Source organism: Pleurodeles waltl, chromosome 5, assembly GCF_031143425.1.
Source record: "Pleurodeles waltl isolate 20211129_DDA chromosome 5, aPleWal1.hap1.20221129, whole genome shotgun sequence".
In the NCBI taxonomy this organism is placed as follows: Eukaryota; Metazoa; Chordata; class Amphibia; order Caudata; family Salamandridae; genus Pleurodeles; species Pleurodeles waltl.
Genome location: NC_090444.1, coordinates 133357655 through 133372796, shown reverse-complemented (window position 1 = coordinate 133372796; position 15142 = coordinate 133357655). Strand labels below are relative to the sequence as shown.

Genomic DNA, 15142 nt, shown 5'->3' with positions numbered 1-15142 from the left:
CCTGGCATAGTTGGCACAATCCCAGTGGTCTGTAGCACAGACCCTGGTACTGCCAAACTGCCTTTTCAGGGGTTTTATTGCAGCTGCTGCCAACCCCTCAGACAGGTTTCTGCCCTCCTGGGGTCAAGCCAGGCTTGTCCCAGGATGGCAGAACAAAGGACTTCCTCTGAGAGAGGGTGTTACACCCTTTCCCTTTGGAAAATGGTGTGAAGGCAGGGGAGGAGTAGCCTCCCCCAGCCTCTGGAAATGCTTTCATGGGCACAGATGTGCCCATTTCTGCATAAGCCAGTCTACACCGGTTCAGGGACCCCTTAGCCCTGCTCTGGCGCGAAGCTGGACAAAGGAAAGGGGAGTGACCACTCCCCTGACCTGCACCTCCCCTGGGAGGTGTCCAGAGCTCCTCCAGTGTGCTCCAGACCTCTGCCATCTTGGAAACAGAGGTGCTGCTGGCACACTGGACTGCTCTGAGTGGCCAGGGCCAGCAGGTGACGTCAGAGACTCCTTCTGATAGGCTCCTTCAGGTGTTGCTAGCCTATCCTCTCTCCTAAGTAGCCAAAACCTCTTTTCTGGCTATTTAGGGTCTCTGCTTTGGGGAATTCCTTAGATAACGAATGCAAGAGCTCATCAGAGTTCCTCTGCATCTCTCTCTTCACCTTCTGCCAAGGAATCGACTGCTGACCGCGCTGGAAGCCTGCAAAACTGCAACAAAGTAGCTAAGACGACTACTGCAACTCTGTAACACTGATCCTGCCGCCTTCTCGACTGTTTTCCTGGTGGTGCATGCTGTGGGGGTAGTCTGCCTCCTCTCTGCACTAGAAGCTCCAAAGAAATCTCCCGTGGGTCAACGGAATCTTCCCCCTGCTACCGCAGGCACCAAAGAACTGCATCACCGGTCCCCTGGGTCTCCTCTCAGCACGACGAGCGAGGTCCCTTGAATCCAGCAACTGTGTCCAAGTGACTCCCACAGTCCAGTGACTCTTCAGTCCAAGTTTGGTGGAGGTAAGTCCTTGCCTCCCCACGCTAGACTGCATTGCTGGGAACCGCGACTTTTGCAGCTACTCCGGCCTCTGTGCACTTCCGGCGGAAATCCTTTGTGCACAGCCAAGCCTGGGTCCACGCCACTCTAACCTGCATTGCACGACTTTCTAAGTTGGTCTCCGGCGACGTGGGACTCCTTTGTGCAACTTCGGGTGAGTACCGTGTCACGCATCTTCGTAGTGCCTGTTCTGGCACTTCTGCGGGTGCTGCCTGATTCTGAGAGGGCTCCTTGTCTTGCTCGACGCCCCCTCTGTCCCCAGACGCAATTGGCGACATCCTGGTCCCTCCTGGGCCACAGCAGCATCCAAAAACCCTAACCGCACGATTTGCAGCTAGCAAGGCTTGTTGGCAGTCTTTCGGCAGGAAAACACTTTTGCACGACTCTCCACGGCGTGGGGGATCCGTCCTCCAAAGGGAAAGTCTCTAGCCCTTGTCGTTCCTGCAGAATCCTCAGCTTCTACTGTCCAGTAGTAGCTTCTTTGCACCCACAGCTGGCATTTCCTGTGCATCTGCCCATCTCCGACTTGCTTGTGACTTTTGGACTTGGTCCCCTTGTTCCACAGGTACCCTCGACTGGAAATCCATCGTTGTTGCATTGCTGGTTTGTGTCTTTCCTGCAGAATTCCCCTATCACGACTTCTATGTCCTTTGGGGAACTTTAGTGCACTTTGCACTCACTTTTCAGGGTCTTGGGGTGGGCTATTTTTCTAACCCTTTCTATTTTCTAATAGTCCCAGCGACCCTCTACAAGGTCACATAGGTTTGGGGTCCATTCGTGGTTCGCATTCCACTTTTGGAGTATATGGTTTGTGTTCCCCCTATCCCTATGTGTCCCCATTGCATCCTATTGTAACTATACATTGTTTGCACTGTTTTCTAAGACTATACTGCATATTTTTGGTATTGTGTACATATATCTTGTGTATATTTGCTATCCTCATACTGAGGGTACACTCTGAGATACTTTGGCATATTGTCATAAAAATAAAGTACCTTTATTTTTAGTATATCTGTGTATTGTGTTTTCTTATGATATTGTGCAAGTGACACTAGTGGTACTGTAGGAGCTTCACTCGTCTCCTAGTTCAGCCTAAGCTGCTCTGCTAAGCTACCATTATCTATCAGCCTATGCTGCTAGACACCCTATACACTAATAAGGGATAACTGGGCCTGGTGCAAGGTGTAAGTACCCCTTGGTACTCACTACAAGCCAGTCCAGCCTCCTACACATATCATTACAGATTTTCTTAGATCTACACTGGAAGCAGCAACTGAACAGTATTCCTAAAGTCTGCTCTTTATACCTTCATCGGTTGCAGTGGGCAGCTTTTTAAAATGCCATTGATGTAAAGTTTGAATGCGATCCAACACTTCATACTCTGAGATTTTTGCAATCTTCACTAAATATTCCACAAACTCTAATATTTTACCCATTAACAGTAAAAATGTGTGCTATACATGGACAGCTGTGCACAGCCTGCAGTTGGCACTAAACAGAAGTGCTCTGCTTCTTGTGCTGCAGTGCAAGGAATTTTTGAAGAAGGTGACTTTAAAGTGCTATGTAGACACACTTATGTTCGAGATGACTCTACTGCACAGTTAACAAACATTCATGCTCTACTACTTGTCTGCTACTGATTGGCTGATTCTATTTTGTGAGCTATTTTAAACACGGTGACCATGAGCCTACCAGATGAAGCAGTACTTAATGTAAGGATCAATGTCTGTCTAAATTCAGGTATAGTTCATTGGCCTTTAAAACAATCAATCATGAGCTCTTTTTAGGATAACTCAAGCATATCCAGGTCCCCTGTGCGGTCAGGATAAGTAGTGATCCTTATTACATGAGTGTTCTCCTAAAAGAAAAATTACAATGCTCCCTTGTTGCTTTGCCAAAAAACTAAGTAGTTAGGTGTTTCCTGATGATTTCACTATGTTTATGTTTTTTCAGTTCCTACATACGATATCTAGTAAAGCTGATCATCTCTTGAGTTTCATGTCTAAAGTTTGTGGCTATTATTAAGAACCTCTTTAAGATTTTTTTTCTCCTAAAGAAAACAGCAATCACCTCTCCGGTTGCATTTTCACCTCTGAAGATAGGATGAAATCTACTTATTTAAAACTACGGTCTAGGAAGACAGATTTTTGATGATGGGTGGTTTATCTGTCATTAAGTCTGAGGATATCTGACTAGAGTTGGACAGAATAATTGCAAAAAAGTCGTAGTAGACATCCAAATATGACTGGTACCTCCAATATCAGATGTTGTTTTCTGTGTGTTTTTAGGTCGAGCGCGCAAGCGCTTTGACCTGTTGTAAATATTGTGGGCTTTTAACCACGCCCATCACTTTCACTTGTTCGTGGGCTTGCCTTTTAAAAATCACTTCATGTCATTGTTAAATACTTTACGTTTGTCCCGCCTTAAGGCTATTTTTGTCACGCCTTGCTGACTGCCCCTGTTACATGGATTATTGTACAATTGCTGCTATACTTCAGCGTGGGTGAACAGTTTTTTTTGTCTCTCCTGCATTGCGACCATAGTGGTCATAGGCACAACAGCGTGAACTCAACCGGTGCTATTGGTGCTCTGGTCACATTGTTCATAGTTACCTAATCAGAGTCATTTCATGTTTTAGTGGGAGACACATTTGCGTGTAATTGGTTCTCATGGAGAATTGGTAGGTGGTGATGTAGAATAAGAAAACATAGTGTGTTTTTCTCACCTGACCCCCTCATATCTCACCCCTTCCATCGCAAAGTTTTGAAACGGTCATGCAGGCACTTGGAGAAAGAACTGAACACTTATTTTAATATCATGTTCACTTCTGATTTTTATGCCATGCAATGTATTCGGGTGGATGCATTTCAGAAGTGTGATGTATATACAGTGTTGGGAGCATTCAAATGTCCTTGTATGCTGTTTCTTGACTGAAACACCCACAGTCTGTGCTGTTTCACCTCTTCTCTCTCTCTTTTATTATTATTATTTTTTATTAAAAAAATTTTTTTACATTTGGACATGTGCAATTTACCATCAGGCCGTTACTTTTTAAAAACAAAACAAAATAACTGAATGACGCTTCGCGCAGTTTTTCTTTTCATTTTTCTTTCTATTTACAACAATAAGATGTGCGTCCGACCAACTTTGAATAATAAAATAAAAATTAAACTGCACATTGCATCTTTACAAATGCACACATGTGGTTCTGCTAAGGCTGCTGTGCCGTCATACCAGATACATGTGCATGCGTGTGGCTAAAGGGAATCAGAAAAACGTATTCGCAAAGCAAGTGGTCGACAATACAAGCCTTATTGGTTTTGCCAGTGCTTGGTCAGCAGAAAATTTCTAAATGTTTGTCATTCCCAGCGTTTTGTAGTCTATGCACTGTGATGTATTTGGTATTCCGTGGCATTTCTGAACAAAGTTGCTTCTTGCTGTTTTAAATGAATAAGTGAAATGAACTGAACTGTAATGCCTAGCTTTACGATTGCAAAAGTAAAACTGCAAATGCTATGTATGTGAGGTGCAGTATTTTTTAAAGTAAAATCTGGTGGAGGGTGTAAACATAAAGTGTTGACCCGGCAGCTGTAAATTAAGTTACAATTATAGAGAACGACATAGTACTAAGTAGTCTACATGTACTATATTACAACATAAACCAGTGTGTTGGGGCTCTTGTCTTTGCTCCAGACACCAAAAGCAACTCTGTAGATGCAACGTTGTTAGTCTCTGGTGTGTCTTCATTTGTTGAAATGTGAGTAATACATTTTAAAATTGCCCATTGAAATGTTAAGAAGATTTAACAATTGTTCACTCAAATAAGTATTCTGTATTTCCCCATGCATCTGCACCTTCTCATTCTCATGACCATTGACATAACAGTGTGACATTTAAACATGCATAGTAATTCATACAAAGTGCCCTTAGGAATTGTGCTATCTGCCTTGTGTGATTCTAAAAACATACTCCGTTAGCGATACACTAGGAGTCTCACTCTAACTCACTGAGCCTGGTCATTGTGCAAGACATGCAGGTGTAATCTGGTCAATGTGCAGTAGACGCAGGTGTAATCTGGTCACTGTGCAAGAGGCACAGGTGTAATCTGGTCACTGTGCAACAGAGGCAGGTATAATCTGGTCATTGTGCAAGAGAGGCAGGTGTAATCTGGTCATTGTGCAAGAGATGCAGGTGTAATCTGGTCATTGTGCAACAGAGGCAGGTGTAATCTGGTCAATGTGTAACAGATGCAGATGTAATCTGGTCAGTGTACAACAGACGCAGGTGTAATCTGGTCAATTTGCAACAGACGCATGTGTAATCTGGCATTGTGCAACAGACACAGGTGTAATCTGGTCAGTGTGCAACAGACACAGGTGTAATCTGGTCAGTGTGCAACAGACGCAGGTGTAATCTGGTCAATGTGTAACAGACGCAGGTGTAATCTTGTCAATGTGTAACAGACGCAGGTGGAATCTGGTCAGTGTGCAACAGACGCAGGTGTAATCTGGTCAGTGTGCAGACGCAGGTGGAATCTGGTCATTGTGCAGCAGACGCAGGTGTAATCTGGTCATTGTGCAGCAGACGCAGGAGTAATCTGGTCGTTGTGCAACAGACACATGTGTAATCTGGTCAGTGTTTAGCAGGTGTAATCTGGTCAATGTGCAACAGACGGAGGTGTAATCTGCTGTCACTGCCAGAGCCCTTTCATCTGTCTGACCACACCTTCTGCTGAATCGATCTCAACACACTGTGTATGGTTTGTGATCTAGGCCTCCTGTTTTGCCAGTGGATTGCGCCTCCCCTTTCAGGGTACAAACATCTTGTTAAATTTACACATTTTTACTACAATTTCCATTTAAGTACACACCCTTTCGTTTTTCACTAGTAAGACGTTTCCCTGTAAAAAAAAGTGTTCTTGTTTGTTGTTGTGTGTGACAAACATTCATTAAGCTTTTGCCAACGCTTCAGTTAATTGCTCAGGCCTTTTGTAAATATAGAAAGTTTCGAAAATGTATTTCGCTTGTTCTCCAAGGCACGGTACATCGTACTCATTGGATCATTTAGAAACCCAGAAGTAATCGATCACAGTAACGAAGCCACCAGCGCAAAATCCAGTAAAATTTAACCCAGGACCTGCCAAGCCCCTAAAGGGATCCGAAAGAGGAAGCGTTTCCTTTGAGGCAAGCACCAGGAGAGGATAGTTGGGGTCTGCTTTTCAGTTGGTAAAGGAGTCCATATAAATAGTTCATACTTTTACAATCCCTCCTGTAAATAAAGGACACAGAGTGACCCAATATTTGACTTGGATCATGAAGTTGGCCCGTATTACGGTTTTAATGTTCCTGAGCCTGTCCTTCTGCTGAGAGAGGTTCTCTTGTGCACAGTGAGTGGTTCAGAAGGAGAATGAAAGGTTACAGAGGCTGTCTGAAATGCTTGACTCTCTTTTTAGGTCGAGTGTACAAGTGCTCTGGCCTGTTGTGATCTATATGTGGGCTTTTAACCACGCCCACCGCACGCCCATCACTATCACTCGTTCATGGGCTTGCCATTCAAATATCCTTTGTTATCATTGGTAAATACTTTACTTTTGTCCCTCCTTGGGGCACTTTTGTTACCGCCTTTGGCCATCGACCCTGTCACATAGATAATTGCACATTTGCCAATACGTTTGACTGCGAGGGAACTTATTTTTCTTTTTGTGTCTCCCCTTCGCTTTCATGCTCTTGGCAACCGTGACACTTTGAATCGACTTGTTTGTGTCAACTGTTTTACTCTTCATTTTCAATTTAAGTGGCAAGAAAAGTCCAGTTAGGAATTTACTACATTAGTAGCTCTAACCTGAGCAAACGCAAGACCCATTGCATTGCAAATGCTTGTTATGACCAGGCAGCTCATATCAGCAGCCTGTGCCCCCTGCTTCTATCTCTCTAGAAGCCTCTCCACCGTGTGGAGTCACTCATTGAAAGTACTGACATTCTAAGGAGACAAGCAGAGAGCTTTCATTCATCATGGTCATTGGGCAGCTTGTCTTTTTTTAATTTAGAAAATCAAAATATTTAGCCAACCATTTGCAATGCAGTCGGTCCCACATTTGTGAAAGTTATAGCTGTTGATGTTGAAAATGGCATTTTTCTTTACTTATTTTTTTTGTATGCAGTAGAGTGATGATATTTGCATAGGGCTATTGTCATTCCATATGGCCATTGCTATTCGAATGACCTTGCGGCACTGGAGAACCAGAATACACTGTTCTCCAGAGGCGCAAGGTCATTCGAATGGCAATGGTGCTCTGCAAATATCATCACTCCACTGCATACAAAAAGCAAAAGTAAAAAAAATGCAGTTTTCAACGCTAACAACTGTAGCTTTCACAAATGTGAGACCTATTGCAAGCATCCTCAAGTTTAAACAAGCATTTGCAATGCAAAGAATTCTTTTCTCCCCCTCAGAAACCAAAGCTTTGCTATTTTGAGCATAGAGTATTCCTGACCAGAGGTATCTGGGAGGCATGAAGTGCACAAGTTTCCATTGCACTCTACGCCGGAACCACTGCCACGACCCGAAAAAGACTACAACGCATCCAGAACGCCTCTGCCCGTCTGATCAAGAACGCCCCTCGACACAGCCACACCTCCACCCTTATGAGAGACCTACACTGGCTGCCTATTGGCAAGAGAATCACCTCCAAGCTCCTGACCCCCTACACGACGTCGGACCAGCCTACCTCAACCACAGACTCTACTTCTACACTCCCGCTAGACAACTCCACTCCACCGACCAAACCCTCGCCAACATCCCCCGTATCTGGAAAACCGCAGCTGGAGGAAGATCCTTCTCCCACATCACCACCAAGACCTGGAACACCCTCTCCATCCACCTCAAGCAATCGCCCACCCTGTCTCAGTTCAGGAAGGACCTCAAGACCTGGCTCTTCGACTGATCCTCAGCACCCCCACCACCCCCCAGTTCCTTGAGACTCTCACAGGTGAGTAGCCCTGATTGATTGATTGAGTGATTTTCAGCAGCTGCAAAATGTGTCTGCTGATGCTCTAGGCAGTCTGAGGTGAAGTCGTCATGTGTCACCAAATCCTTACACTCTGAAAACCTGAAATGCATAAAAGATAATTATAATTTTAGACACACCATCAATAATAGACGAACATCAGCAGATACATTCTGCAGCTGCCGAAAATGGGAAATTATGTACTTGAGGTTTCCTAGATATTTCTTGCCAGGATACCCTTTGCTCGAAAGGGCGAAGTCTGACTTTTTTTCAGGTGCACCTGTAGAGCAAAATCTGGTTCAGAAATTTGCTTCGCATACATATTTCAATGAAAGCTGGATTGACCATTAAGTTTGTTGGCTTAAAGTGAAAATAGATGCAACTTTTGGTAAACCTGAAAGAATAAACAAATGTGCCCAGATGACAAATATCATCAAAGAATTAATTGAAGTTTTTTTCAATATAATTTTTAATTTTACTTGTCGTATTTCCAATGCTCAAGGTTTATAGAGATACTTTTAAAATAAAACCCACATCAAATACGGTAGGAAGGAGCCTTGCAATGTGTAACTATGTGACAAGTACATTTGGAAGGGAGTAAATTTGCCCTTTATTCAGTGGCGTTATGTGCTCTCTACAGTCCTGAAATTTTAACTCACGCCTCCACCTCGAGTAAGCCTTGGACTTCTCTGCCTTATCATCAGAGTCTAGTTTTAAAGTGGGTACTTGATGCTAGGCACTGGCTGGAATTTGATGCCTGAAGTCACTTGATGCTAGGCACTGGCTGGAATTTGATGCCTGAAGTCAATGATGTCCAAAGCACAGGTTCTGGGTTCAGGACCTTTGGAAATAGAATCAAACAAAAGTTGCCATTATCTTGTCTTGCCTTTGAATTCATACACCTGGCAGGAGACACAATGGGTATTCGTCAGAGGAGTTTATTTATCTCTGTCCCTTAATGACTGAAGAAGAGTGCAAGTTTACATGACCGTCCTCAAACCAGTGGATGAAAATGTCAACCTTCCAGCTGTGATTAGAAGGCCATGTAAACTGTGGGAAAGGTTATCGGCTCCTGTAGGCTCAACTCTACTTCCAGTGAAGTTGTTGACTACTAGTTGCAGAGTCCAACTTATGAACAGTATGGTTTATTTTTTTCTTGAATATCCAGCGTAGAATCTGCTGCAGACATTATTTTCCTTAATCCTTCTTCTCCCAGTGGGTTTGCCAGGAACTAAGCTGGGCTGTCGAGAAGGTGGATGCGGAGCTTGCACTGTGATGATTTCTCGTTTTGATTACAATCAGAAAAAAATTATGTATCCTTTTCAAGTTGGTAAATATTCTAATCACTAAGGTAATAGACACTGTCATTGTACAGCTCAAGGAGGGAGCCAGTGTTGCTATTTAAGAGCACCTGGCACCTGATTTTGTAAACTGTACTGATACTCAGAAATTCAATGCCAAGCTGTGGAATTTTATATTCAATACATTTCCATTTGAGAACAGAACTGATGCATAATACATAGTCAGAAATATTGGTTCTAGTCAAAGGATTTTCATTTAAGACATTGTTTCACCCATTGGGTTGATAATGGGGCAAAAGCTTTGGGCATGTACTATATTACATGTTTTTGAGGGAATGTGCTAATATATACTGAGTAGAGAATTTGCACTGTTATTGCTATGTTTAGAATATGTTATCACAGTAATGGAACACTTGCATATTTTGATTCATAGTGTACATGTGTGCATGTGTTAATGAACTTTTTTAATGTTTCTACTTAGAGCAAGAATTGCTTTAGAAGGTCTAAAACCATATTAAAGTGGACTCAAGTCATCCATCATGTTACAGTCTGAGCCATCTGTACATTGGACATACTTCCCACACTAATGTACTATTAATGGGACTACACACCACAACTGTTACATACTAATGTTTGACTTTTGTGTCCTGTCCTTTTTTTTTTAGCTGCATCTAAACTCACTGTATGAGGGACGTGTATCATTAGCATTGCAAGATGCCACTGTTTGTCCAGGAAACTCAAATTTCCCACTTCATTGTACATAAAGGCGACTAAGACCATATGCCTATATTGCATCCTATAGTGCTTAATGAATAATAGAACCTATAGCATCCAAGACAATATTATGGTATGGAAAAAGAACTTGCACAGATGAGTTGTGGGTTCTTGAACGTGTATAATTTTGTATTCCTATTTGACAGATGTCTCCTGTTTGTCATTGCCCATGTGTTTTTAATTCATTTGTACACAATGTCCCGGAGAGCATCAGTATTTTAATTTACTGATCAACTAATGTCATACTTACAGGTACTTGATTCCCGTGTCACTTAATATAAATGTCTCCAATGTAAAATTCAAATACTTAGCTCTCACGCACTATATTTTAGCACAAAATGTGTAAATCGATGCAATAACATTTGCAAACAATAGCATTGTTGTTAGAAATTGGGTTTTTGGTTGGCAGTCAGGTTACCCTCTGTCCAAGCAAGAACCCTCACTCTAGTCAGGGTAAGTCACACACAATTCAAAATTAGCCTGTGCCCACCCTCTGGTAGCTTGACACGAGCAGTCAGGCTAAACTTAGAAGGCAATTTGTAAAGTATTTGTGCAATAAATCATACAATACCACAATATAGCACCACAAAAATACACCACACAGTGTTTAGAAAAATATATATTTATCAGGATAATTGTAGGTCAAAACGAATAAAGATGCAATATGAATTTGTAAAGATATCACTGAAAAGTGATATAAAGTGTCTTCAGTCTTTAAAAAGCAAACAAAGTCTCTTTCAAGCACAAAGTACCTGGTTTGGAGTGGAAAATCTCCGCATAGGGCCGCAGAAGAAGAGATACGTGGAAAAATGGTGTGTGCGTCGATTTCTCCCCAGCACACACAGACTTGCGTCGTTATTTTTCACGCGGGGAAGTCGTGCGTCGTTTTCCGGCACGCTGACAGTCTCTTTCTGTGGGTCGCGGGGATTACCAGATGTCCCGGGTCTGTGCGTGGATTCTCCTGCTTGTTTTCCGGCTGCGCTTCATTCTGCCGGGCTGTGCGTCGAAGTTTTGCTCTTACGGCAGGCGTCGCATCAATTTCTCCTCTGGAGGTCGGGCGGCGTTGTCCTTGCGAGGCTGTGCGTCGAAGTTCCGGTCGTCCCGGAGGCGTCACATCGATCAGCGTCGGTGTGCGGTGTTTTTCTCGCCGCAGAACAAGCTGTGCGTCGTAAATTTCGGCGCACGAAGCGTCCAAGTGAAAAAGAGAAGTCTTTTTGGTCCTGAGACTTCAGGGAACAGGAGGCATGCTCTATCCAAGCCCTTGGAGAGCACTTTCACAGCCAGACAAGAGTTCAGCAAGGCAGCAGGCCAACAGCAAGGCAGCAGTCCTTTGTAGAAAACAGACAAGTGAGTCCTTTGAGCAGCCAGGCAGTTCTTCTTGGTAGGATGTAGTTTCTGGTTCAGGTTTGTTCTCCAGCAAGTGTCTGATGAGGTAGGGCAGAGGCCCTGTTTTATACCCAAATGTGCCTTTGAAGTGGGGGAGACTTCAAAGAGTGGCTAAGAGGTGCACCAGGTCCCCTTTCAGTTCAATCCTGTCTGCCAGGGTCCCAGTAGGGAGTGTGGCAGTCCTTTGTGTGAGAGCAGGCCCTCCAACCTCCCAGCCCAGGAAGACCCATTCAAAATGCAAATGTATGCAAGTGAAGCTGAGTACCCAGTGTTTGGGGTGTGTCTGAGTGAATGCACAAGGAGCTGTCAACCAAGCCCAGCCAGACGTGGATTGTAAGGCACAGAAAGATTTAAGTGCAAAGAAATGCTCACTTTCTAAAAGTGGCATTTCTAGAATAGTAATATTAAATCCGACTTCACCAGTCAGCAGGATTTTGTATTACCATTCTGGCCATAATAAATATGACCTTCCTGCTCCTTTCAGATCAGCAGCTGCCACTTCAACAATGTATGAGGGCAGCCCCAATGTTAGCCTATGAAGGGAGCAGGCCTCACAGTAGTGTAAAAACGAATTTAGGAGTTTTACACTACCAGGACATATAACTACACAGGTACATGTCCTGCCTTTTACCCACACACCACCCTGCTCTAGGGGTTACCTAGGGCAGACATTAGAAGTGACTTATATGTGGAAAAAGGGGAGTTCTAGGCTTGGCAAGTACTTTTAAATGCCAAGTCGAAGTGGGAGTGAAACTGCACACTCAGGCCTTGCAATGGCAGGCATGAGACAAGGTTAAGGGGGCTACTTAAGTGGGTGGCACAACCGGTGCTGCAGGCCCACTAGTAGCATTTAATCTACAGGCCCTAGGCACATATAGTGCCCATTACTAGGGACTTATAAGTAAATTAAACAGTCCAATCCGGTATGATCCAGGTTTACCATGTTTAAAAAGGGAGAGAGAGCATATGCACTTTAGCGCTGGTTAGCAGTGGTAAAGTGCGCAGAGTCTAAAAGCCAGCAAAACAGAGTCCAAAAAGTGGAGGGAGGCAGGCAAAATGTTAGGGGTGACCACCCTAAGGCATGTCGGGTCTAACAATTGTGAATAACAGTCACTCGTGTTCTGCTGTGCCTGTATGTTCACTGTAAAGATTTACTGCTAATTGCAGTGTTTACTGTAATTGTTTACCGCGTATGGCACATAATTACACACAGTGGGATAAAGGTGTAATTTTAGACATTTTCACACGGCTTGAAATTTTCCAAATTGAATTTGTGTTGGCATAATTAAAATGTTACCCAGGCCAAGTAATGTGTGCATTTAGTCACTTCACAGTGTGTTTGTTAGTTGTGAGTGTAGAGTTACCTATTAAAGGAACTTCATGCACATCATCTTCTTAGGTATTGTTAATCAACATTGGCTCATGCAATCGGCACTTAATTTATAAAAGAATGAGCGCCAGTGCACGAAACTCTGCTCGGAAGCCCGCTGCCAGTGCAATTAAATGTTGGCACACCAGGTACTAAGGCCTGCAAAGTCTTACTCCCACTTCCGGCCTCTTTAATCCACGACCAGACACTACCTGCCCTTTTATCTCACTCCTACAGGTTCCTTCTTTCTCCCTTTGTGGCATTTGTCCGTCTTTCTCTTCCCATGTCTTTCCAATTTGTTTGTTTTTCCCTCTCTTGCTCTGGGTTAATATCTGATGCGGAAAAATAAGTGCTGGTCCCCAAAATGAGCTCCAGTGTCCCTCACCGGCAACCATTGGCCTTAATTAAGCACTACATACACTGCTTCTGGGCCCAGAGACCTCCACTGTGCCTCACACCGTTTGGTGGTGCTGTGCTGGTTGAGATGATATGTTTGGTTTCAACTCATGTTTTCTTGGTGAAGTGTGGCACTTGCCTCTCAGTTTTTCCAAAGAGTTGCCCTGTTTCTTTAATCTTTCCTGTATTAGCTTGTTGTTGTTGTTAGCTGTTTGTATTAGAGCTTTTTTCTGCACCTCCCTTCTCCTCGGTATGTACGGTGCCCGGGCTTCATAGGATTCATTGACATAGCCTCCGTGCCTCACTGTGTGCCCCTGAGCTGCTGTGCTTTGATGCAGCAATGGTCTTGCTGCAGCGCCACAAAATCCTAGCTATTATTTGAACTGAATAGTGGATTATGAAATAGAGGTCAATGGATCGAAGCAACATAGGTTTGAGGGGATGTCATCAATGTGAAAAGTAATCATTATCAATAATCAACATAATCAAAGGTATGGAACCTCAAGCAATAACCACACCAGTTTATTAAGAAGAATTATAAAATGTATTTCCCTAGATTAACAATGCTAATGTTACAAAAATAACTCTCAAACACAAATGATAAGCATATAAGATCAATAGTGGTTGATTAGAACGTCTTATATATCTAAGTTTAATCAAAACGATCAGACAAATATCCAAAAGAATTACACTTATTAATAACTCCAGAACTGGTAATAATGGCAAAGTATACATTAGTACAACACTCAGAAAATGTCAATATAAATCAAGAGCAATTTATGTTAATACCCTCACTAACCACAAATTAGCATCAACATGTTGGGCTTCATGTAAAAGAATTTAGAAACACAAATTTAGAAGAACTCTTTAACTCGGGTTATTATTGAAAGATTATTATTAATATGCAGCAATCAAATTATAAGTTGCAGCTGGTACCTGGAAAGCAAAAGAGACACATATAACATTACATCATTATACTTTACCCTAAATGATAGCAACAAGCAGTCTACTTCCGCAAGGGGACACCATCAGGTATGTCTTCAGGAGAATCGGGCCTACCAACAGCTTAAGCCACCAAAATCATTCTCACCCCAGATAATCCTACCCAGGTTGTCATACTAATCTTCAATAAGCTTATGATTGGTTGGTTTATGGGGTGGTTTACGTTCCAGCCAATAGAAGTTAGAATTGATACCCTAAAATACTACAGTATCGTATTAACCAGGACATATTCTCAACAGTAACTTTTCCTCTTCCGTCTCGTCTGTAACTCCATTGTTCCATCTCGTCTAAACTTCTCTTCTCAGGAAGAAACTTTCTCTCTTGCTACTTTTACTTCCATCCTTGAGGAAGAAACCATGTATTAGCAACATTCTTAAACAACAGATCATTCAATTTATGCAATGCTCAGTTAAAACATGGCATTGTAAGACGTAATGCAGCAACCCACTATGGGTAGCTGTGGACACATCTATTAAAGTATCAAATACACTTTTATGTAAGCAATGAATTATGGAAAATAACCACATTATTTATTTAGAATTTTGCTTAGTTAGGAACAGAAAACGAACGGTGGCATCCATTTTCAAAAGTCACCCGTTTTGCACATTAATTCATTATACATTTAGTATACCAGAATCATTTATAAACATTAGAAAATTCACACTCTCACAGTCTCAAGCTATTGATGACAACAGTGTCTACCAAGTTGATGGCCACAAATTGTAATTCCTCGTTTTGCAATTCTGCAAATTGAATCCCAAATTCAGACGATCATATGTTCATTCATACAATTTTTTGATTCCCATTTTGCGAATTGGTAATTGTTGTAAATTCTGATGGTCATATATCAGGTCCTAAATTTTGAAACGCTC

The 15142-nt window shown here is 42.7% G+C and overlaps 1 protein-coding gene across 1 annotated transcript in view; it reads left to right on the top strand.

Moving 5' to 3' along the window:
- The window catches only part of LOC138295473 (xanthine dehydrogenase/oxidase-like), a 794335-nt gene that overhangs the window by 76371 nt on the left and 702822 nt on the right, over window positions 1-15142 (top strand). Inside the window, exon 3 of the mRNA XM_069233806.1 lies at window positions 9259-9355. Coding sequence (XP_069089907.1) covers window positions 9259-9355 — 97 coding nt within the window. The remainder of the gene's footprint in view (window positions 1-9258; window positions 9356-15142) is intronic.